Source organism: Parambassis ranga, chromosome 16 (genome assembly GCF_900634625.1).
Source record: "Parambassis ranga chromosome 16, fParRan2.1, whole genome shotgun sequence".
Classification (NCBI taxonomy): Eukaryota; Metazoa; Chordata; class Actinopteri; family Ambassidae; genus Parambassis; species Parambassis ranga.
Genome location: NC_041036.1, coordinates 20,938,580 through 20,963,991, shown reverse-complemented (window position 1 = coordinate 20,963,991; position 25,412 = coordinate 20,938,580). Strand labels below are relative to the sequence as shown.

The 25,412-nt window shown below is 40.8% G+C and overlaps 2 protein-coding genes across 2 annotated transcripts; both read left to right on the top strand.

Annotated features, from left to right (window-relative positions):
• Positions 1 to 9,055: 9,055 nt before the first annotated feature.
• On the top strand, positions 9,056 to 20,112 carry tmem106ba (transmembrane protein 106Ba). The gene is made up of 8 exons (XM_028426333.1): positions 9,056 to 9,190; positions 11,473 to 11,677; positions 13,501 to 13,564; positions 13,688 to 13,847; positions 14,546 to 14,686; positions 14,942 to 14,991; positions 15,074 to 15,127; positions 18,807 to 20,112. Exons 2-8 carry the CDS (start codon positions 11,485 to 11,487, stop codon positions 18,922 to 18,924), a joined length of 780 nt encoding a protein of 259 aa, XP_028282134.1. The 5' UTR covers positions 9,056 to 9,190; positions 11,473 to 11,484; the 3' UTR covers positions 18,925 to 20,112.
• A 2,964-nt stretch (positions 20,113 to 23,076) lies between these two features.
• Positions 23,077 to 25,022, top strand: seraf (Schwann cell-specific EGF-like repeat autocrine factor). Its single transcript, XM_028426214.1, has 5 exons — positions 23,077 to 23,353; positions 23,572 to 23,667; positions 23,785 to 23,889; positions 24,489 to 24,584; positions 24,910 to 25,022. The coding sequence occupies exons 1-5, from the start codon at positions 23,143 to 23,145 to the stop codon at positions 25,020 to 25,022; spliced, it is 621 nt and encodes a 206-aa protein (XP_028282015.1). The 5' UTR covers positions 23,077 to 23,142.
• Positions 25,023 to 25,412: the final 390 nt, after the last annotated feature.

The following is a 25,412-nucleotide window of genomic DNA, read 5'->3' as shown; positions in this document are numbered from 1 at the left end:
TATGTTTGGGTTCCTGTTTTGTTCTGTGTTACCTGTCTTTGCCGTTGCCACCTTGCTCAGTTGAGCCTGTGTATATACTATAGTGCTCACCCATTGTTCCTTGCCAGATTGTGTACCCTGCTGGTATGATCTACTTTCTAGCATTTCCTCCTCGTGCAGTGTACAACTTGTATTTAATTTTTCATTCTTTGCCCTATTTTTACCACTGCCTCATTTTTCTGATCGATTTTCTTTGTAGTATGTTGTTGGACTGGTTTTTGGATTAAAGCATTTTATTTTATTTTGACTTACTTTTTGGAGCTTTCGGGGAAACTACAGTTTTTGACACTGTTTTTTTACTCTGGGTTTATATTTAATTGGTCCCAAAAGCTGTGAGGTAAGCCTGTGCAGAGTGGATAGGTGAGCAGGTGAATGATTGATATAGAAATTTGAGAATCCAATATGTTAATAGCAATTCTGCAAATGTTTTGAACAAGGCAAGCAGTAGGACTCCTGTATGAGTCAACACATAATGTTTAGATTAACAATGGGGTTTGTATCAAAAAGAACTGGCTGTGAAGGGGAGGGATTTTAGACCAATACATGGAGAGCTAATGTCGCATTAGTCTACGAGTTGTTGATGTATTGATTAGGTGTGTCACCCTGTAAGCCTGATGGGTACCCACTGCAAAAGGCCAGTCCTGTAGACAAAGAGCTTCAAGGTCCTTCAAACTTAAACCTAAAATTTATCATTATAAAAGGTTCATTATTTGGCAAAATATACCAAGACAGCCACCTCACCTCACCTGGGCAGTCTTCATTGTGATGTTCCTTTTTTCTAAAATCCACTATAACCAGTACTAATGACAGGCAGATGATGAATTCTTCAGCCAGCTTCACTGTGGGTATTATTTCAAGCCACAGTGAGCTCTATTGTATGTCATGTATTACACAACTTGGCTCAAACTTTGGAAGGCTCATTATGAATCTTTCTCCATGACCGCAGCTTGTAGCGTAACAGTGTAAGTCTGGAGCGTATAAGTTAAAGGTAAATTTCACATGCTCCAAAACAAGATTAATGCCAATGTACAGTAGATGATTACCGGGGTAATTGACCTTAACCTGTGTGGTTAGCCAATTAGACCACTCTGCACACCACTGATAGCTTTAAAGACAACTGGAAAACAGCAGAAGACAGGAAATCACATAAAAATTGGCTGTTAAAGAATACAAACTGTTAAAAATAAACCCACTTTATGCTCACTATACTAAACCATCTATCTCGAGGAAGTCTTCCATCTTCCTTATCTATTATCTAACGATCTTTGCAAATCCCTCTGATATTTTTGTTGCGTTCCAGCCAAAGTGTTCTTTCTTTTATTTTTAAATAGAGCATCAGATTGGATTCCAGCAGGAGTTAATCAGAAGTGCTGCATGCTGCTCAAAGATGACATGTTTTATAAGCAGAGTGGAAAATTACCGTCAGCCTTCAAACAAAAACGCAGCCATTTTTGTTATAAACCTTAATGTGCATCAATCAGCTACTTTGGCAGACGCTCAGTCATTATTGATGTGATATGATTTTTAATTCTGTATACTGAGGGGACAGTCTGTCCCACATTACAATAGCAGGAAAAAAGAACTGCCATACATAAACCTGCACCTGGTACCAAACCTAGCAGGATCTGTTCCTTCAGGGAGTGTAGGAAGGATGTTTTCTTGCCAGAGCTGGACAGATGTAAGTGCTGGCTGGTTGATCTGACCAGAGTTGAATCACAGGTCATCTGGACAAGACAACAACCACTAAAGGATCATGTAAACTGCCCAAACATAGCAGATCAGTTTGAAATCACTTGACAGACTCCCTGCTGAGTTCTAGCTGTTGTGTAGTGCTCCAGCACTGCCAGTGTTGAGTGCTGGTTAAAAGCCTGGAAGCCAACAGTAACACTGCTAGATGCATTCCTCTCATTGTGTTTTACACCATCTACCAGACTCTGCTTCGTCTTTTGTTGTAATAAAGAAGGAATAAGGGAAGGGTGAATCCACTTGTTATCGTTTATTTATTATTTTCTATTCTCTTCTATTCTATTCTATTCTATTCTATTCTCTATGCTTTACTATTGTCAGATAAGGGACCTGTCATAATATGTATAGGTGGCCAAATGCAGACAAATTATGAGACTAACAAAAGGTGAGCTTTATTAAAAAGAAAGCTGCAAAAAGTCCAATAAGCTAAACTGCCAACAAAAAACCAAGGGAGCAAACTGAGAAACAAGGACCACAGATACAAAAACCCAGAACAGAAACTAAGGACATAAGGTTAAGAGGAATCATACAAGGCTGGCAGCAACACACACCATGAACACAAGGAAGAAACACAGGTTAAAAACCAGATAAGAATCAAAAGTATGGATGAGGATCATGGATAAATAAAGAATAATAAAGACACTGGGGAGGCACATGGTCTGAACACACAATGAAGGGTTAACAGGACGCAGGGCAGGCAATTACAATTGGAAGAAAAATGAGAGAAAGTAAAACTGTCTGAAATCACCCACTCACTCCACAGGTAGTGTTGCCGGTCTCCTATTTACCTTCTGTACAATAGATGACAGTACATAGGCTATTGCTAATGTGGTGACCATCGGTTGTACACTACTTTTCATGATGCACTGTGGAAAACATTTAGGGCACTATATAGGTCTATATATAAGGTATATAAGGTCTAAACATTCTCACCACACATTCAGACAGCTCTGCAAAGGAAGACACAATAAAAGGCCCTGTATAGTGAGTAGGGGGTGATTTCGGACCATGGCTTGGGTTTAATCTTTCCCAACAGTAAACACATTTTACAAAACAAACTTCTCTGCTATTTTCTTGGCTACCATGGTGACCAGTTCCCAAACCTAATATTACAGGGTGCTAAAGACTAGTTGTTTTAAACACGTTAGGCAACAAGCTATAAGGACACACACGGCTTGTTATATTCAGAACTGTACTGTGACCTCACAGCCTAATCTAACAGTGGTTGAAGAAGTAGTAATAATCCATATTGGTGGTGTGTGAGAAGAAGAAGAGCTGGCAGGGGGTTATGCATGGTGCATGGGACTTACAGGTTAGCATAGCAGAATGCTAGTATGTTTACACTAGCTTTGTGTGTTTGTGAATGAGAAAAGTAGCAGAAACTCAGCGGCTCTGTTAATATCCTCAATATCACATTCATTCATATGATTTATGTTCATATCTGATGATGTGTGTTATTGATATTTTCTTAGTACGACTGTTTTACTACATTATTTTGTTTGTTTCTGTTTGGAAATACACTCCACCGACATCATCATAGAAGAAAATCATTTCTGCCAAGATCCCTGCTGATTTTATTGACCTATAAGCACTCATTTGCAAATTGCATATTGAATTTGTTCCACATATTTGGTAGAATCGAACATCACAATCGTATGGCCGATTCTTTCTTCTTCTTTTTTTTAAATCCTGTTCTCAATGCCTGCTTCTTCTTTCTGCTGCATAACATCTTACTTAAGTCCTGTGCAAAACAAATCCTCCTGCTGCTTGGTCAGACCACGAGGAATCCCTGTTAAATGCTGTTCAATATGTTGTTTTTCCATGCTGCGATGGATGCATAGCATTTCAAAACAACATGATTTTGCACTGAGTAATCCCACTTTATGATGACTCCAATCAGGCTGTATGTGTGAACCTAGGCAAACACTCATGATGAATGATGTTTATCCTGTCACCAGCCCAAGCAAAAAAAAATAAAAATAAATAAATAAATAATGTGCCTCCCCAGGTAATATTACACATGAACTAACGGCTTGTAAAATCTGTGTTTAAGAGCTCAGTCACAGCTGTTTGTTTTCGTGTTCAGTTTATTAGTGAATGGAAATGATACTCCTCAATATTTTCAAGCAATTTCATGTTAAAGCAGATTTGATGTCTTATTTTTACGTGGGCTAAATAAGTGAAGTGCTGTATGGGGTCACAGTGGGCTGCAGCAGTGGGTTAGAAGCGGGGTACACCCTGGATATGTTAGATCATAGAATAGATTCATTTTTGAAATACATTTGTTTATATTTTGAATATGTCCACTATAAATAGCACTATTTTCTATATATATTAATGACATATCAGTATAGTAGTTTAAGGTACAGAAGAAGAGAGCAGAGGACTGCAGTACCAGCAGCACGGTGTTTTTTATTGGGGCATGAGCACATGCGCTGCACATCAACATCAACCTTTAGGTGTCTGAAGGGCTGTTTTGATGGAGGCTCCGCTACGTTGACAGTCAGGCATTACCACTGCACCCAGCAACTGGTAAGGTTAAACATACAGTACACTTAGCAAGTTAAAACCTTGCAAGGTTAAGCTCCTGGTGTTTACCTCCAGGCTTTTGTTATTTCAGCTAACTTCCTGTTTCCTGTCACCTGGGCTTCCACCACACAGGTAGGGGTGTGACTTACAAAAAGTGAGGAAGGAGATGTTTGTGTTGTTGGGATTGATTTTGATTTGACCTTTTTTTTTTGCAAAGCCTTGTTATTATCTTTAATCATTTTTATTTTTTACTTTTCTAAAATTAAAAGGCTGTCACTCAAAGCAATCACATCCATAATTATGTGAGATTTAAGGCCTAATGTAATTAAAAACACTTGGTCAGATCCAACACTTAAAGACAGCTCGGATAAAGTTCTGTACTTATGAGGACACATGATTTAAGAGCATCTGTGTCTGTGTGACAGATCACCTGCCTGAATTGATCCCAATTGCTCCATGATAGGCAACATTTATAGTTATATTATAATATATTATTCCCATAAATATTTGCTGGTTTGTAGCTCTGGAGCCCATAAAATGGTAGCCCTGTGCTGCTGTGATACACTGTGAGACGCCTGTCAGTTAGACTCATGCTTTTCGCTGTGACAAACAGTGTGTGAGGAAAAATGAGTGAGTCACCAGTCTTAGGATTCATTTTCATTTTCCTTTTAGGTTAAGAACAGGTTGACATCAGACATCAAATACTACTGAATATCCTCCACTTCACCTCTGCAATATGGAGTTTTACACATTCCCTCTGAAGCCGTGCTTCTGGTTTGAAGTGCTGACACCTGAAGTAGGCTGACGTGTCCTCCCTCTTATCGGAGACACGCAGACGAAGCTTCCTCACACAGCAGACCGGACCAGCGCTGCTACTTTTAACCTGCTTCCTCACAGCAGCGCCGAGGCGTATGCCTCTCAGTGATTCAAAACAAATTAGTCCTCACTGTGTGCTATACACAACTGTATTGGTACAGTTAGCTGCAGCGACAGAAGAGGATTGGGAGATTAGGGAAGACAGAGTGTTGCATCCACAAACAGGGCAGGATGCTGACCCCTGTTTCCCCCCACAGGCAAGTTTTAAGTTTATAGCAAGCATTTTCTTCTGAGGTGAGATTGTTTGGCAGGTATCAAATCAAATTATGTCAGCAAATACAGATGTCAGCCTTCTGAAAAGCAAGCTGCAGGGCTGTTTGTGAGACAGAATGTGATGCAAACTAACTGCAAGAAAAAAAAACACATAATGTACAATGTTTTCAAGCTTTAAGGTGAGAAATTCCAAAAAAATGAAACAGCAGTGTGCGGTTATGCTCAATTTCAGCTATTTTCCAGCACAGTTCTTAGCTGGAATGAACACCACAGAAGGTAGGAGTGCAATCCATTATACCTGGCTTACACGGCAGCTGATGGAAAATTTGAAAAATCTCAGTGGGTTGAAAGATTATTAAACCTAGAAAACAGTTCCACAGTGGTTCAGATCAGAGAGAACAGCGCGCTGTGATGGCCTCCTTTTGTTGAAACTGGAGCTCTCTGAACAATGGCTGGTTTCCTGCCAAAGTTCCTGGTGAGTTGACAAACCCATCAGCACCTATTGGCACGTATACTGTGAAGTAGCTGGTGGAAATTTCTAGCCCAGTTAATAATAGAAGAGGAAATGTTCTGACTCCAAACCTCTGTATCAGCAGCAGCACAAGTGCATTCTGCAGCTTGTTTTTTTATAATATCATAGCGGTCCTTCAGGTTCAGCACTAAGTTAATGTTTCTTTCTGTACATTTAACGTATAATTAACATGAAACTCAGGAGGGTTCACAGATGGTTCACAGAACATTTCAAACACTGTGAATGCACATCATTAAAAACATATTTTCTCTAAAGATGCAAATCCGTATTTAGGGAGGATATTCAGGGATATTCAGGGCCACCGGTTTCTGTCATTTAGCACTAGCATTATGATAAACTCGCTGATGATGCCAAGTAGGTTGCTCTAAAGCCAACCTGTGTCAAATAGCATTAGCTATTTATTTATTTTTAGCATCGCTTGAGCTGTACAAGTTAAAACAATAACTAAAACAAAACTCTGCATCATCCTACATCACATCCATCACTGGAGTGTGAGGCTGACCCGGTCAGCTGTCAGCACAGCAGGTGCAGAAGCACTGGAGGTTGTTTTTTTTTATGGCCTTTTCCCTTAGTCTGCCAGGTGATACATTATTCAGAATGGTTCCTGTGAAACCACAGGGAGATTAAAGAGATCCAAATAAATCTATTATCACTATAATTTGACATTTGCTTGCGGCCATTAATGACTATGTTGTTGACAAGAGGATTCACCAGCCTCCCTGCTGCTGAGTCACACATCCACGCGTGGCGGCACAGTGCCATCATCTGGCTGATGCCACGCAACAAACCAGCCTCAGACTGTGAGGATCACTGACTGACTTCTGAGCTGTTCTACTGCAACATTCCCACAAGGAAAAACAATACATTTTTCTTTGTTTGGCTTTTAATCTTCAGTAAATTCCTATTTTTCTATGCAGTGAATGTTTTAATTAGAACACATAGAATTTGCAGTGCTGTTCGGCTCACATGTAACAGACACATCTCCTGGATGTGTCTGTTACTTCTCGTCCCTTTTCTATCTTCAAAGATGCAGCTTCCCACAGAGAAACATGAGTTACGAACAGATTAATGGAATAATATGGTAAATTCTTGCTAATTAAGAGTAACAATGGCAGCGCTTGTAGTGAAGTTTGCACACATGCAGAGCTTCTTTGCTGTCAGCTGACTTGAGTTTCCAGGAACACAGAGACCATTGTCTGGTCAGTGGGCCAAAGTTTCCAAATGAAGCCTGTCTGTCTGAAAACACGAGCTAAGTTTGAACTGCAGACACTGAACAGCCCACTGTTCGAAACGTTTTTATGATTTGTGTTGTTTTCAAATTCAGTGTTACCAAATTAAATTGAGATGAGTATCTACAGTTAATGTTATTGCAAAGTCATCTTTTTATCTCTACAGTTGTGTTACAATTGCAGTAAAAATAAATTCTTCTAGCTCAGCATCTGTTTTATTTATTGATTTATTTATTAGAAGTTATTAGACGGGAGTCACAGCTTTACACACGGTCACTCTGTACCTGTTGCAAATGAACAGATGAAACCAATATGAGACATGTCAGAGTGCACAGCTGACAGTCAGCAGCAAAGTCTGAGCCTCAGTTCTCTGTGGCTGCCTAGAAGCCTTTTATATTCTCTGAGCCACAGGAGGGGAGGTCTGATACTGCTGTCCATGTGTGCAGAGGTTTCAGTTATTTAAATGTTTTTTATGTAGAATGTAAAGTGTATTTATATATTGTAATAATTCTAAACTTTGACTTATCACTGTCTTTGTCTGTTGTAGTGTATATTGCCTGTTCAGTAGTGTTCTTATTTGCTGTGTGTGTATGGTCTGAAACTATTATATATTTATCTATATATGAGGGAGAGAGAGAGAGCGAAAGGGAGAGAGAGTTTGGGATTTTGATGTAATGACCTCTGGGGACAACAAAAAAACAAAACCAATGATTTGCCTCTCATGCACATATGATGGTCTTCACAGGTTTCTCAGTGACCAGAAACAGCAAAATGAATCTGTCATAGCCACCTGTAATTTATTGGTATAGTAATATACAATGCTGTAACAACCGTGCTGCAATTCAAACCTGTCTGTATCTTTTATAGTTAGCTATACGTATATATTCCTAACCCTGTTGGTCCCAGAGGGGAAATCCAGGCATCCAGTGACACAGCATGCACAAGTGTATAAGCATAAGGTACTGGAAATAAAAAGCAAAATGTTTTATATACTAAGACAAAGGAGCAATTTGTTCTTTAAGCAATTTATGTGTGAAATATAACATGTGATATTTTTACTAAAGAACATTACATGTACTTGACAGCAGCCTGGTTAGCTGATATGCTTCCTTAAAAGGAATGAAGGATATGAAGGACTGGTAACTGCATTTACATGCACAACAGCACCCCAGTTATTTTGCTTGATCATCTTCCTGTGACATATGAGAGGTGACATATGAGAGGTCATCATCAGTCATCATCACAGCAGAGGTTTCTGAGCATGGTGCCATCATCAGAAGCCTGTGCTGGATGTTCACTGACACTGTTAAAATATCCAGAATGTATAATAATATAAAACAGAAAAGGGCATTTCCTGCAGAAAATGCTAGTTTGCTTGCTGCAGCTGAAGGATTGCTCTGAATTGCTGGAGAATCAGAGCAACTCAGAGCTGTGTAGGCCTCTGTGTGTCAGCCTGTCACCATGGTAACAGCAGAGGAGACTTTGAGAGCCTGGCGTGTGGAAATGATTCAGAATTAGAAAATTCTGAATACAAGTTTGATAGAGCAGCATCTAATGAGCGTTTTGAGACACATTGGAGTCTGTAGCTTGAAAATTGTAGGAGGAGAAACATTTGGCAGATGATGCTGAAAAATATTTGAAAAAAATATAATTTTTTGAAAAAAACTTGAAGCTGACCCGGAATGTGAGATGAACATTTTGACAGTTGAATGTATGCTGAAGATACGCTGCGCCACGTACGGAATAATAAGAAAGAAGAAGAAGAAAGAAGAAGAAGAAGAAAGAGGGTGAAGAAGTTTGATCAAACTAAATAAAAAGTAGAGGGCTACATGTGCACTCTGCTGTGTGTGGCACGGGCACAGACTGATCTGTAGCTGTGCAGAAGTGGAGCCTATATGTGTGACTGTCCAATGAGGAGCGAGCAGGGGGCGTTCCTCACTTTATTCTTCACTGGCGTGTGAAGTACAACAAACAGCGAGGACACACGGCGGATGGCAGACAAGTCCCACTAATAGGAAAAACACGGGTAAGACGCGTTTCCGCGCTGACATGGAATAATCTGCTGCTGCGTGTGGAGCTATGTTAATGATCGTTTTAGACGCGGCGCGGCTCGTTACAACGAGCAGCCGGTGAATGGCGCGATCGTTGCATTGTTCATCGTGGCAGCACAGAATGTCCTTATTATGATGTGTTGACGTCAAAATGTTTCATGCAAACACGCTTTAGGTGGTAGAAACGACGACGCTGCGTGCTGCTATGCGGCTGGTACGTTATGTTCCGAGCAGTCGCGGCTCAGCAGCATGGCGGCCTGCGTGTGTGTGTTTTATGTTTTTGTCCACTCTCAAACACACACACACACACACACACACACACACACACAGTCTGCGGTTTGTCTCTTGTGCAACATGCAGATGCAGCTAACATTACCTGCACAGTCTACATTATAGAGTCTAGCTGTGTGTCTGTGGCCTGTAACACACACTGCACTGCATGTACACGTTACATGTTACTGACCCACTTATATATATATAAAGAAAAATATACATTAAGATACTGAAGATTGTGGCATTTTCATATTTCAGTCAATTCTAAGAAATAAAACACACAGTGGCTCTGATGCTCTTCCACCATCACTCCTAACAGTATGATTAAAAAGCAGAATGTTTTATTTCTTAAACATTCTAAACTGTACTTTTCACTTTACTGCTCTGAAGTTACTCTGAATAACTTGCTGATGTTGTGTTGGACTTTTATCCCACTGGACCTTATTTTGATAGATATTAATCTTTGATCCAATTTAGTTGTGTAAAGTTTGTCAATTATAAAAGCTGAGTTTTGAAGTGAATGGTGTGAGAGTGTTACCATTATAGTAAAGTACCATTAGCTTTGTGTGCAGTGGTTCGTCAGCTGTGGCCTCTCTGTGTGCAGCTTCTCTGTGTACTCCCACATACCAAAAATGTGAGTGTGCGTGGTTGTCATTGTGTCCGGCCCTGTGATGGACTGGTGACCTGTCCAGGCTGCACCCTGCCTCTCATCTGACTCTGCGATAGGCCGGGCCCTAGCCCACCCCCCTTTGTGACCCCCACACAGGAAACAGTGGGTTCAGAAAATGACTGGATGGATTTCTGTGGATTTTTAAAACTGCAGAGGAGGTAGAGGAGCTGTGGGCTGCAGTCATAGACTGTGGGGTGTCAACTGGGGCACAAGTGCAAACTTGTACACATCAGATGCACATTGCTCCACCCTGTTACACAAGTGATCCTTCTGCTTTACCATGCACATATAGGCACTGCAGAAGTGAAGCATAGGCGCGTTGGACTGCTGTGTAACACGTGAAGCTGATAAGTGTCTGTCTCAGGTGAAGGTCTGTCATTAGATCTTAGAGCCTCATGTGATTTTTTTATATTAATATTAATGTTGGTGTTCTTGCCTAGCACGTGTGCCCAAAATGCTGCTATACAGCATTTAAAGAGGTGGAGGCATCGGACGTCAGGCTGGCTGCTGATGGATAGGGCACTAAATCCACAAGACAGCTTTTCACCTTGATGAGAAATATTGACACATTTTAATATTGCAAGATCTCGTTTCACCTCTAGGTTTCATACTTCAAGTGTTACAACAACCTGTGACTTGACTTAGATTAACAAAATTATGTGTAAGTCATGAGATTATCCAAACATGATCAAGGAAAATATTGGCTGAAGAATGTTGCCTTTATTTAGTGTTAGATTTAAGCCACATGTGTTCACACGGTGCTGATTCAGCCAATCAGCAGACGGTGGATGCTGCTGTGTTTGCAGTCTATACGTATGAGGGGAGTCTTGTTTGGAAACATGTGAGAATTTGAACTTTGTTCAGAGGAAAGAGATCAATGATGAGGACAACCACAAAACAATGCTGGCTCTGCACAGTCCCATCTTACATCATTCCAACACTTATTTAGCATTGAGATGAGAGCACAAATGTGGCCATCACTTATTAGACAATGTCTATAATAAGGTAAAGCTGTAAATTAAATCTGTGTTAGGCCCGGAGTGCCTAGTAGAGAGCCCAGTAAGATCATAAGAGTCAGAGTAATGTTGTAACGATATTAAAATCAACATGACTATAATAAATTTTAAAGAACTGAAAATTTCCATTTCCTCAGAATCACTCTTTTTGAACCAGCTGATGTTTGTTCTCCCGAGAATTGTTTCCATCAGGGTCCAATTTTACATTCAATCGGCCCTGTGGTTAGTCAGCATGTTGTGCTGCACCTATGTATCAGTTCCTGTCTTTTCACATTCTCTTTTTTCCTGTTGTGCACAGACAGCTGTAGCTATGGGCAAGTCCCAGTCACACTTGGCTAAGCACAAGGACGAGAGTCAAGACGCTCTGACGGCGGCTGGCGAGTACACTCAGACAGATGAGGACGGAAAAAATGGAGACGTTTCCCAGTTCCCCTATGTGGAGTTCACTGGACGGGACAGTGTAACATGCCCCACATGTCAGGGCACCGGCAGGATCCCACGAGGTAAAACTGTGTTGATATTAAAATGATCACTACGGTTATAAACCTTTGGTCTTTACAACAACAACAACAACAACAACAACAACCCTGAAAGACTGTTGACACAGCCACACTACTGTGGTGCTGCTGGGAAAGTTTGTGAAGAATGTTCTATATTTCTGCATAAATACGTCTCCCACGTCCTGAAGTTAGACCAGACAATGCAATAAAACACATGAAATACTACACTCAGAGCATTTGAGGATTTGCTCACCACAGATCCACAGTCATAGCGAGATTATGTAGAAATTCAAAATCAGTTTCACCCTCCCCAGGAGAGGTTGATACACGAAGAGCAAGATGTGTGATAGTCTGTGCAGTCACAGAAGCTCAGGGTAACTTCTAAGCAACTGAAGGCTTCTTTGACACTGGCTAATGTTAATATTATGAAGCACCTTGTTCTGTCTGTGAAGCATGGTGATGGCTCTCTCTGTGCTGAGAAATATGTACGACTGACTTATCAGCAATTACCAGTAATATTAAAATCTTTTCCCCAACACAAATGGCTAAACATAATATTAGTATTTCATTTGTTGTATAGGGTTCTGCCAGGGTGTCATATTTATGTGACACCTCGTATCTACACATTTTAGTGCTGAACCTGTGAATGTTGCAACAGGGTGTTGCACTGTAACCCGATGAAGTACATAACACATTCTTATGTCACTGTGTATGTAAACAGTGTGTCATTATTTCAGCCACAGTTAATGTTGAGATTTCAAGTTTAAAAAGCAACGTGCATTGTGCAGTACTATAACACAAATATGCCTTGTCTGCACATTATAAGATTACATAAACCAGAAACAGAAAGCTAGAGTATACGATTTTAAAGCTGATCTCACAAAACACAGAAACATCCTCTGATCCTGTATTTATAGATGCTGCAGTAACACTTAGCCTTTAATTACAAGCAACGTTACCATATAATCCGGATGTTACCGTCATGAATGGTTGTTAGGCAGGAGAACAAACACATCTGCCAGTATAAAGCAGGCGGCCGCAGATTAAACAACAGGACAACAAAGGGTTGAGGCCCAGCACACTTAATAATTTATCAGTAAAGAAAATAGAAAACTAAGTGGGCAACACAAATGTACTGTAGATAAGCAGCGTACCTGAGTGGGCATAAAACAAGAAAAATTGAAATAAATAAAAAAAATACAAATACAACAACTGCAGTCTGTATCGCACCGAGTGCACCGACTCCTCTCCAAACAAAACACCCATGAAATAAACCCATAAAATGGGTCCAGCCTCCCGTCCTGTGCGTCCACAAAAACAGTTTAAAATGCAAAGTACAAACAAAATTCTTTGTAATCCATGGTGAAGAAAAATGTAACCAAAAATCACCCAAAGGTAGGTAGATTCCCCTCTCGCCCGGGCTGCAGGGGTTCTGACCCTGGCATATGGTCAGGTAAATGTAATTCTGTCCTTTATTTTGGTTCCAATGTCCTTTCCTCCTGAAGGAAGGTCCTAGCCGATGCAACAAAACATCAATTCTGAGATCAGACCGCTTCCTATTGATCCCCACCAAGTCAATTTCCTTTATTTTTACTTATTATTATGTATTATTTATTATTTACTATATTTTATGGAGGTGCCCCACAGCTAATGTGTAATCACAGTGACATTTATTAACTATATAGATTAGGCTACTGTATAGATTGGACATCTCTTTTCAATGCATGTATTTTTGTCAGGAGCATGTTGCATAATGTAATACTTACAACATATTCCTTACTCAATACAGCAGTAAAACAAATTTTTTTATAAAAATCATCCAATAGGTCAGGAGAACCAGCTTGTGGCTCTGATTCCATACAGCGACCAAAGGCTCAGGCCGAGCAGGACGTAAGTCAGCACATTTTTTATAGCAGAACTGTGTTAGCTGTCTGTGTGAGGAAAAGTGTACACAGCAGCATGAAGGCATCAGCTGCTTCCAGGGCCTCACTTCTCTTTTTCTTTCTCCTACAGAAAGCTGTATGTCACGATATCAGTGGCTCTGTGCCTGCTGCTGTCTGGACTCGCCGTTTTCTTCTTATTTCCTCGATCGATTGACGTCACCTACGTTGGCGTGAAGTCGGCCTACGTCTCATATGACCAGGACAAACGGATCGTTTATCTGAACATCACAGTAAGTCTCTCCTCTTCGAATGAGAGTGTAGGAATAAGTTGAACTTTTGGATTCTGCATTAAGTGTTAGTTAATATTTCTCACACCTGAGCATGGCGGTGGGTATATATAGAGAGGCAAACAGGCACGGAGCTGACTTGGGATGTGACTTTTTATCAGTTTTCAGTGTTCCTGATCTTATTAGCGCTCTGTTTGCAGTTGCAGGAATTAATTTTCAGCAAGTAGCTCTGAAGCATTAAAGAGAGAAGCACCAAATATGTTGCTGACAACCATAGCGCTGGGTTATATTGCCCCCATGTGGCAAAACAAACTGTTAAAAATGGAGTTTATTTGTACATTTTGATCATTAGTTGTTTGGGTTAGAGCAGAGCAGTTTGATGTGCCTCTGAGCATCAGGAAACAAATGACACAAGGCTCACCTTTGATTGTGCAACAACCTCTAGAGGACTAAGATGTTTGTGATGTTTGTGAATGTGCAGAGTGGCTCTGCCATGTGAACAAGAAAAACAGCTGTTAGATCCTTTGCTTCCTCGAGCATGTTCATCCTCTGTGTCCTCTCGCCTTTATGTAAGCCGTGTGTTTGGCAGCACATGCTAACAGGTCGTAAGCTTAAGGGGTAATAATCTAAAAGCTTCAACTGTGCTTCTTTGTCACATATTTCAAAGAATAAATACATAAATTAAAACTCATTCTCTCCAGAACACCCTGAACATCACCAACAACAACTACTACGCCATATCTGTGACCAACATCACAGCGCAAGTGCAGTTCTCCAAGACGGTAATAGGCAAGGCCAAGTTTAGCAACAGCACAGTGATCATACCGCTGGATGAACAGCAGGTGGGTGAAAATGACTGCATGCACACAAAATGCACACATTACAAAAGCCTACTGTTACTACACCCCCCCCCCCCCACCACCACCACCACACAGTTCCAAGGGATAATATTCTGCTTCAAAGAGGTGTCATGTGACTGCTGAAAAATAATATCATTTCTGCTAAATCCAGATTTCAAACAAAAGCCCCAAATCTTGCTGCACTGTAACAAAAGCATGGGTTGTGCCAGAAAGCTTCATACAGTGTGTTTGTTACAGATTGACTACACCGTTCCAACCACTATTGCTGATGAGATGAGCTACATGTAGTAAGTATCCCACAAAAACACCTTCAAACATCAACTGTGAACACAAACAATGCTTCATTTAAACCACTTCTGTCTCTTACAGTGACTACTGCACCCTGCCAACTATTAAAGTACACAACATAGTGGTCATGATGCAGTAAGTAATTTTAAAAAGATTTTTATCAAAGGAGACAGGACTGAGCATCAGTGTTTTCTCTTTCTGCCACACACACACACACGCAGCCTTCTGCTGTGGAGCGTTGCTCAGGCCCACAGGATCACTGCAGGCCTTTGGGTGCCTTGCTCATTTACACATCAGCTCTGACAGCAGTTTAGCAAAGCAAACATTTCTCTGAGGCTGAATCCTTATCACAAATAGCTGCTTTCTAGCCAAGTGTCATTCTAATGGAAATGGGGAAGAAAACAAGCTGCTGGCAGCATACAGCCCGCCTTTGAGGCTTGGTGGTTTTACATTTATTATGACCATGAAGCCATAATGGCTTTAAATAAGAGAAGTCAGCATAGTTTAGAAAGATGAATAATTAAAACAGAAAATGTAATTCGTCAATAGAATAATTGACAGACAATTCTAGTCTGATTCAAAATCAGTTGTGTGTCCATACAGGTATAACGTTTAATTAAATTGAGTGACATCAGAAAAGAAAAATCAACTGAGTTGGTAACACAGTTATGGAGTCCACAACAAGCAGAGTACACTAAAGTAGGATGTGTAGCAGTAGAGTCCATCAGATGATGCCTCCCTGTGGACTAAATGAGTGAGGAGCTCTGAGATCAGCCAGCATAAAGATTTATATGATTTATGGATATATAAGATATTGGAAGTTTCCCTTTAATGAAAACATCTGACCAAGATCTGAATCTCTGTGTGTCTACCCTGCAGCATTTCTCTGCATGTGACAGTGAAAATTACAGCATGTCAGTCTGTAAAACCATTTGGTGGCACCGGTGATTGACTCACCAGGTGTAAGACGAATTTATAAAAAACAAAAAAGCTTTCTGTTTCTGGCACTGATCTCTGCTCTCACCATTTACTATGACACACAGCCACAAGACAGCTGTCACCAAATAACTGTAATTCTACCAGTAACTCGGTGACAGGCCAAAATAAAACTAGGTTATTGTTGCCTCTCTCTGGAGCCTGCCAGGAATTGTTTATGAGCTACAAGAAACATCGCTGTCACTTCAAGTCAAGACCCAAGCAGTTAAAAAGCAACAGACACATCTTGAAACAAAGGCTTTTATTTATCTCCCCAAAAAACATCCACTGAGAATGGAAATAGGCCACTTTAAGAAATAACTGCCCCCCTAAGAGGTCAATGTTCGTCCATTTTTAACTGCTGAAAATGTGATTCCTTAAATTAACTTCAGTTCAACTCAATTATATCTACATAGCACCTTTTTCAATCAGAATGTGTCTCAAGGCACTTAACAGAAAAAAAAGAAACCTTCCTGCTGACAGTCGGCCGGGTAGAGGAGGAGAAGAAGAGATAGACAGGACAGAGAGGATGAAGGAGAGAGAGAGAGAGGAACAAACATGCAGCAAAGATACATTACAGAGAACAAACAGGACAGGTATAATTGTAATGCTGAGAAGCTATGTTTTGTACGGTGGGAACGGAAAGTATTCTGACCACTTACATTTTTCACTCATTATATTGCAGCCATTTGCTAAAATAAGTTAAGTTCATTTTTTCCTCACACAGCGCCCCATATTGACAGAAAAACACAGACTTGTATTAAAAAAAAAAGTGAAGCATCACATGGTCCTCAGTATCAGAGCCTTTGCTGTGACTCATATATTTACCTCAGGTGCGTCCATTTCTTCTGATCATCCTTCAGACGGTTCTACACCTTCATCTGAGTCCAGCTGTGTGTGATGATACTGATTGGACTTGATGAGGACAGACACACACCTGTCTGTATAAGACCTTACAGCTCACAGTGCATGTTAGAGCCAATGAGGATCATGAGGTCAGAGGACCTGCCTGAAGAGCTCAGAGACAGAATTATGGCACAGATCTGGCCAAGGTTACAAAACATTTCTGCTGCACTTAAGGTTCCTAAGAGCACAGTGGCCTCCATGATCCTTACATGGAAGACGTTTGGGACGACCAGAACCCTTCCTAGGGATGGCCGATGCTTTTAAAAATTAACTTAATAGAGTTTAGCAAATATAAAAAAGAGTGAAAAATGTAAGGGGGTCTGAGTGCTTTTCATACCCACTGTATATGTAGTTTAGCTGAAGTTAATGATACTAGCACTACATAGAAAACGACATAGGCAGGTGTTGACAGTAGACACTGGGTTTGTCATAGGGCCGGAGGCCTTTCAGGATGCTGTTTTGGAGGGAGAGAGACCTGCAGAAAGATGCAGAGAGAAAACTACGAGAAAGACTGGACACACAGTTAGTGACGTAAAATAACAGACTATTATGTACTATTAGATCCTACAGATATAAAGGAGCTAGTCCATGTAGAGCCTTGTATAGAAGTCTAATCTGAAATTTACCCTGAAGCCAGAGAAGCTAGAACAGGAGAGATATGATCCCTTTGGCTGCTTCCTGTCAGAACTCTAGCTGCTGCGTTCTGGATCAGCTGCAGACTGTTGATGGAGTAATGTGGACATCCAGACAATAAAGAGTTGCAGTAGTCCAGTCTTGAAGTGACAAAAGCACGGACGAGCTTTTCAGCATCACTCTGAGAGAGGATGCTCCTGATCTTAGTAATATTACGCAGGTCTCATATATTAGTGATTTTATCGGTGAAGAAGCTCATGAAGTCTTCACCACTAAGAGCTGCAGGAATACAGGGCTCCACAGAGCTGTGGCTCTTTGTCAGCCCGGCTACAGTGTTAAAGGGAAAGCGCGGGTTGTTCTTTTTTTGTTCTATTAATGATGAGTAGTAGGCTGTCCTAGCTTTACGAAGGGCCTTCTTATACGTCAGTAAACATTTAACAAAACCAAAGCTTTTCTAACTGCCCTGCTTCTACAGACCAGTACAATGAGGAAAGTCAGGACATTTCCCCAGGGATGCTTTATGTCTTGTCAGCTAGTTTTCATCACACTGACCTTCAGGTGTACATACACTCACATTTAATTAGTTTTTATTGGATAAAAATGGAGGAAGTAACATCATGGTCAGCTGCCAATGGCACAGGGAAGGCGCTGGCTCAGAGTGGATGTGAGTGGGTGTTTGGACAGAACAGTGATGATGCAGCTTCACCTCTCAACCTGCACTGCACAGACTCTGGCTCCAAGACGGTGTCATTTTCCAACATGAATGTACCTGTAATCGGGATATTTTGGTCTCACTTTTGGACAATGAGTGGAGAAAGTACTTTTGGCAGTATGAGGAGGTGCCGAGTCCTGCAGGACAATGTCCTTACAGCTGGTCAGCAGAGGGAAGTGAAATGCTCTAACACTTCCTGGTAAACAGCTGGGTTGACTGTGACTTCAGAAAACACAGTGGACTAACACCAGCAGATGACATGGCACCCCACACATCATCCCTGCTTCTTGTGCAGCTTTTTCTACCACCTTCCCCTTCCACTCTGCATTCTGTCCTCTGGACATCTGTCCTCTGGACATCTGTCCTCTGGACATCTGTCCTCTGGACATCTGTCCAGTCAATGATTGTGTCTCCTACTGAACCAGACTAAGAGGCCATTTGAATGCTCAGGAACCCTTTGCAGGTGTTTTGAGTGATTTGACTGTGACACCATTAGTTTACAATACCATTTATAATCAGCTTCATCATCCAGATTTTCTTCATTGTTGGATCATATCAGACTCTCACATCTGCCTTTTTGTTTTTCAGGGTGATGGTGACAACGTCATACTTTGGCCATGCTGAGCAGGTCTCTCAGGAGATGTACCAGTATGTGGACTGTGGAGGGAACACCACGTCCTGGCACGGGCACGTGCAGGTCTACTAGTAAGAGAGGCAGAGCCAAGCAAGAGCCCCAGCTTCAGGTCCTGCTGTGACTTTAGCTTCTCACAGAGACTGACCTCCTCATGAAGACCTAGGAAATGGCAGAGAAATGGATTAAAGCATCTCGTAAATTAGTCCCAGTGGCTCATCCATACTTAAATTCCCTACCACTCTATCCAGGTCACATACAGTATGACGTTTACAGCAGACATTTTGTAATAAAACGCCGTTCTCTTCAGGACCCTGAGGCAAACAGAATATACTCATATATCTTAATAGGAGTGATTTCCATGGAATCACTCCTTCTACATTAAAGTACTGGCAGCAGCTATGCACTTTAGCCTGATCCTTACAAACAGAAAGGAACATGAATGTTTGCAGGAATGCTAAACCCCTTCCCTTAAGCCACTTTTAAATTCACAATACAGATGTGAGGGAGATACAGATTTTTTTTTTAAATGAAACCACTGAGTAGTTCCTTTCTTTTCATTCCTTACTACAAGCAGCCTTCCTGTTTTCTGTATATAGTGCAATATAGACCACCTATTATCTCATGTCATGTGTTTGTTTTTTGTACTTTCTGCTTCAAGGTTTTTCATCCACATGATTTTAAGGCAAATATTACTACTATGAAGACCTACATAAACCAAACCGTATGGAAACTGCCATTCAAAGAGTCATGGTAAAGGGACATGTTTTATTTCATTGCAGACACAGGAGTATTACATTGGTTTAGAATACAGGAGTGCGTAAATGTCTTTTTTTTCTTTTTGGCTTGCATTAACATGTGTTATATCAATAATAACTTTAGGTCTGGAGGCAACTTTCATTTTAACAGCCTCTCTGTGTGGGCTACAGTGTCATTTGCTGTCATGTGTTTTAATCCACTTAATTCATAGGTTTTTTAATTATGACTTCCTGTATTGGTTTTAGATGGGTGTTTCAGAGTTCATCTGTTATTTTATATTTTATCACTGCTTGCATGCAAACAGAAGGTCAGAAAAATCTCATTTTACTTTAGAGTTAATTTGTGATCATGTAGGTGTGTGTTTTTTTTAGTTTCTTATACAGTAATTAGAACATGGCAAAGCTAAACCAGCCCTGTGGCTGTGAACTCTTCCCTGACATCTGCACAGAGGTTTTGTGTTTTTCATGCATGAATCTGAAAATAAAGTCTTTACTTCAATTGAAAGTTTGTTTTTTTGAAGTGCTAGCAATTGTGGTAATATCCATGTTGGGGTAATATTCTGTATGCACAGTAGGTGGTGCTGTGTTCTGCAAAGATCAATGTTTTATCCCCTTGAAAAGTAGAGAACTGTGTTATTTGGTCAGCTGCAGTTATTTAGGCAGATAACTTTGGGTATTGATGGATTGGTCTCCCATGTTAGTCCATCAGTTTTTTTGATCAACTGATCACTTCATTGATTTCAGCACATGTGATACTATATGAAGGGCCTGCCTCTCACACAGATAGCTGGGATAGGCTCCAGCCCCCTGTGACCCAGCACTGCAGGACAAAGTGGGTTTGGACGATGGATGGATGATCCAATATGAACAATGACAGACATGCAGAGTAAGTGTGTAGTGATTGGTCAGCTTTTATGAAGTACATTGTGCAACCTCACTAATACCTGTGCAAACATTTAAAGCAATCTCACCTTTTATGACAGCTGTTTGGCAGGTGAATTGTTATAACACATACCTTCCAATTATATTAAGACTACTTTGAGTGACAGGTGGGTGGCGACTTATGTCCATATTGTTTTGTTTGTTTTTTACAGTACTTTGTAAGCAGGTGTCTGTATTTTTTTCAACTGAAAACAAAGTTGTTATTGTAAGGACTTTGCAGCGTTAGTCATAATGGGAGGAACCAATTTATATTCCATCCACATCCTAATATCTCAATTTCTCTATAGAAGAACCTCGATTTTCTCTACAAAACAGAGAGCAGGCCATCACACCTCATGTCTTCAGTGAGTACAACAATAACAAAAAAATAAGTATCTATTTGACGACGTGTGGGCAATCGCTTTGACATGACACTACTTTAGTCCTCACTTTGCTGGTTGTGTTGTGTGTCCCTATATCAACATAAGCTCATTCCTGTAACTAGAAGCACTAAATGTCTCTAGGGTATCGCGGTATGTTCACATCTGCTGCAGTCATTTAACCAGCAGCTGACTTCCTCTCTGAGATCCAGGTCAGTTGTCTGGACCAGGACTATGCTGAGTACATGTGCTGCAGGCAGAAACAAAGGCTCTATCAGGTTTCTCTGTCTCTGAGGTGTGGGTCCTTCATTAACTGTTCTGTGTCAGAGATACAGTATGTTCTGACGTACTGTGGGGACATGATGGAAGGTGGTTTATATTCTGATCTATCTATCTATCTATCTATCTATCTATTGGAGAATTACGATTCTAAGATGGCGGTGCATGTTTGGAGATATTAAAAGCTGAACTACATTATTTCTAATGTCCCAGTTTATTGTTCATACTTTATTTGTTTAGGTTTCAATGTGCTTCACTTTAGCTTTTGACAGTGTATGTATGGAAAGCTAATTTCCTCTCAGTCATCAGGTTTGGTTGTGGTATTGTCATTACAGCAGGCCTGCCCCTCACCCCACACTTCATATAGGCCCATGTGAAAGGAAATGACTTCTCCATGTGTGCTCTATGTGACCCTGTATCTTAAAACAGGTCTAGTTGAAAATTATGAGCAATACGTCTCCTCACTGAAACATCTTCTGCATGTACAGTATTTTAAAGCACTGCAAGTACAACGCAACTAAAAACAGAATATTTACAACATGAAAAACTACAGATACACAAAACAGAAATGTTTCCAGTGATGAAGCAGCTTGGAGGAGCAGTGAAGCATGTTCAAGAAAACCCAAGTCGCCTGAAAGTGTCATTTTTAAGACTTTTGCTTACGAGGGGTACTCTGGGAACATATCTGTTGTTGTTTGAGACACTTGCAAAATTGTGTTGTGTTATTTCAGTGAATGTGTGTCAAACTGATGGTGGATTAAAAAAACAGCTTTTATGAGGACCAAGCTGCAACCTCCAGGGGCTCAGAAACAAAGTCCATGTGAAACTATGAAAAATTGTAGCTCACACCACAGCCAAGTGATGTTAAAATCACTGTACTGCTGGACTGATGGGAGTTCAGACTCCTCATCATCTTTTAATGTTAGGTTAACATTGCTCAGAACACTAAACTAAAGCAGAAATACTTTGTTTGCTACACAGTAAAAACGTGATTTTTCTATTGTCATTTATTATCATCCATCATCATCATTCTATATTTCAATTTCATCTTTGATTTTTATTTGTCCGTAACAATAAAGAATTTACTCTCAGGGATAAATAAAGGAATTCTGATTCTGATGTTCTAGGGGTGAGAGCACTGACAAAATGCAACAGTGATCAAACATCAGGCAGAAAGGATGAGAGCAGAGAAATGGTCTGTGGTCAGCACCTGCAGAACCTCTGCTTTATAGGGCTGTCTTGATCACTGCCTCTCATTTCCACCTGTTGTCTGTTCCATTTGCACAACAGCAGCTGAAACTGATTCACAGTCAGTGTTGATCCTAACTGGACAGGCTGATTTCACAGAGGTGTGACTGACTTGGAGTTACATTGTGTTCTTTAAGTGTTCAGTTTATTTTTTGATTTATACACACACACACACATATATATACACACACACACACACACATATATATATATATATATATATATATATACACCGTTCAAAGGTTCAAAGGTTTGGGGTCACCAGGCCAGTTCTGATCAGCATGGTTGCTGATCGCTATACCATTGTATATTCTAATAAAAATATTATTACTATTTTACATTAAATAAAATTAAAATTATTTACACAACTTTTTCACTCCACCGGGATTTTGTGACATCATTTCTCCCCAAATATTCAAATGGAAATAATCTAGAAGATAAAAAATACAAAAAGGGTGAGTTAGCTCTTTGTTTAGCACCGCTAACTGAAAGCAAGCTTTTCTTCTTCGCTCAGTTTAATCAGTCGCATCCAGACTTGCTCTCAGCCCCAACACCCAGGCGCCTTGCCCGCCCCGCCCCACCACACACACACGCAGCCTCCGCGCGTGCATGAAACAGCTGGGCGAAGCGGAGAAGCGCCTTCTCCTCCATCAGCTCCGTCCTCCTTCACCTCACTTTTCCTGCTCTGCTGTTGAGAGACACTCATCATGCGGTGTGCGGGCTTTGCCTCTGCGGTTGTCTTGGTGGCTCTCGCCGGTGTCTGCTCCGGGGGCTCGGACGCGCCCCGGGGAGTCGCGGTAGGGTTCGTTTTTGACCCCAAAGCGAAGTGCGACCCGCCGTGCGAACACGCAGGAATCTGCATCCGCAACAACACATGCTTCTGCGCCAAGGGCTACGAGGGAGAGACCTGCAAATATGGTGACGTTAAGCTTTGGTTTTACTTTGAAGTGCAGTACAAATGTTTGTGTATACTTATCATTTGTGAAGGGGTTAACCCCTTCTACCCCAAGCCCATTTTTAAGGCATCAGCTTAAAAATGCAATGTTCTATATTGGTCTTACATTCATATATTGATATTTGAATAAAACATAGTAATAACTTGATCAATGGTGATAATAAAATCCTGCTTCCTGCAGCTAACTGTTACCCCAAATGTAAAAATGGAGGAGTGTGTCTACGCCCTGGAAAATGTAGATGCCCTCCTGGATATGGAGGAAGATACTGCCATAAAGGTAAGTAGGTGTACAATAGTTGCAGTATAAAAACTGTTGTTTTAAATAAAAAAATGTCTTGTCTGGGTTTGGATTGTCTTAGGATCATGTCAGACACGTGTGATGTGTGTGTTACAGTGACGTGTGATGGGGGATGCTGGAATGGAGGGGAATGCACCGCCGTCAACGGAGTGGCCAAGTGCATCTGCCCTTCGAGCTGGACCGGATCAAAATGCCAAGAGGGTCTGTTTATGGCCGTGCCTAATCACCCAGTTAACACTAGAGGTCAAAGACACCACATGGAGCTGTGCGTGTCTCTCAGCTGGAGCTGTTCATCAGCTACACACATCAGTGGACTTTTCTTTAAAAAGGCTTTTGTGGGTCTGAGTGACGGTTTGAAGCGTCTGTCATTCAGGTTTTACTGCTTTATGGCAGTAAATTGTAGTTGACCTCTCTTCTGAGATCACCTCCAAGCTGGGCTCAGTTTTAAATGTAGTTCTTAAATTACTTTCCTGCAGAGATGTTACAGAGTATGTTTCTGTCACATGGGCATGAGCATGCTAGGGATCTTTCAAACACTTTTCAACACCAAAGATGTATTTTAAAAAAAACAAATATATATATATATATATATATATATATATATATATATATATATATATATATATATATACATATATATATACATGCAGTTAGCTTAGCATAAGAATCTTGGCTGATCAGTTGCCGGCTGTACCCGTACATTTAGCATACAGAGCTCCAAGCAAAACAGAGTAGATGTAGTTTTTACAACTTTTAGTTAAATATTGAGAATATCTCTCTGTGCTTTGTTCCCCTCACAGCGATTTGTCCCCAGGGCTGCAGGAACGAGGGGATCTGTGTGGCCCCAGGAATCTGCAGCTGTCCAGAGGGATGGCTAGGCGGTGCCTGCCATACTGGTGAGCTCCAAGTGGTCACAAAGGCCATACATGCTCCAATGCACTTCACAAGCTCTTCAATTGTTGCTCGTTTGGTTGATTCCTTTTGTCTGCATCTTAGTGAATGGAGTATTAACACTGTTATCTCACTGCCAGGCAGACGAATCATATCCACAGCAGGCATTTGTTAAGTGTTTGGCTTAGGGTGTTTCCAGATGTGACCCACCTCTGTAGCCACTGCTGGATTTATGGCATTAGTATTTACAATCCATTCACTGCTGCAACTTCCTGTTTGGCAGGTTTCTACAAATGATTAACACCTTTGTCTCTTTTGTCTGATCTTTAGCTGTGTGCACGCAGCCCTGCCTGAATGGAGGGAAGTGCATCTCTCCAAACAAATGCCGCTGTCGACCCCCGTTCTCTGGTCCTCGCTGCGAGGAGAGGCAAAAGTCACATTAAGCGCAACGTCGCTCAGCCCGGAGGTCGTGGGTCAGTCTGCCATTTCTGCAGCTGAAACATGGGTAGTTTTTACCTTTGTAACCACTTGTCATTCTTTTTTTAATAAACTTTGATTGTATAAACAAGGAAAAAATCAATATCATTAAAAAAAGCAATAAAAAAGCGCAATGTCTTTATTGTGTCACTCAATAGAATCTGTGTGTTTAGAAAACAAACTCTTGAGCAGATATTTGGTGTCAGTGTAAAATTATTATTTGTTCAAACAATATATTAATGAAAGCAATAAAACAGAAACTGAAACCGTACTAATGAACATCAGACTATTACAAAACTAAGAGCGTGCTGTAACAACCTCATATGGACTGATTAAGTTGTCATTTGCTCTAGTTT

Coding starts and splice junctions, on each gene's coding strand:
- tmem106ba (XM_028426333.1), top strand. CDS start 11,485: ATGGGCAAGTCCCAGTCACACTTGGCTAAGCACAAGGACGAGAGTCAA. Junction 13,565..13,687: donor AGGCTCAGGCCGAGCAGGAC/GTAAGTCAGCAC, acceptor TTTCTCCTACAG/AAAGCTGTATGTCACGATAT. Junction 13,848..14,545: donor TCGTTTATCTGAACATCACA/GTAAGTCTCTCC, acceptor CATTCTCTCCAG/AACACCCTGAACATCACCAA.
- seraf (XM_028426214.1), top strand. CDS start 23,143: ATGCGGTGTGCGGGCTTTGCCTCTGCGGTTGTCTTGGTGGCTCTCGCC. Junction 23,354..23,571: donor GGGAGAGACCTGCAAATATG/GTGACGTTAAGC, acceptor TGCTTCCTGCAG/CTAACTGTTACCCCAAATGT. Junction 23,668..23,784: donor AGGAAGATACTGCCATAAAG/GTAAGTAGGTGT, acceptor TGTGTGTTACAG/TGACGTGTGATGGGGGATGC.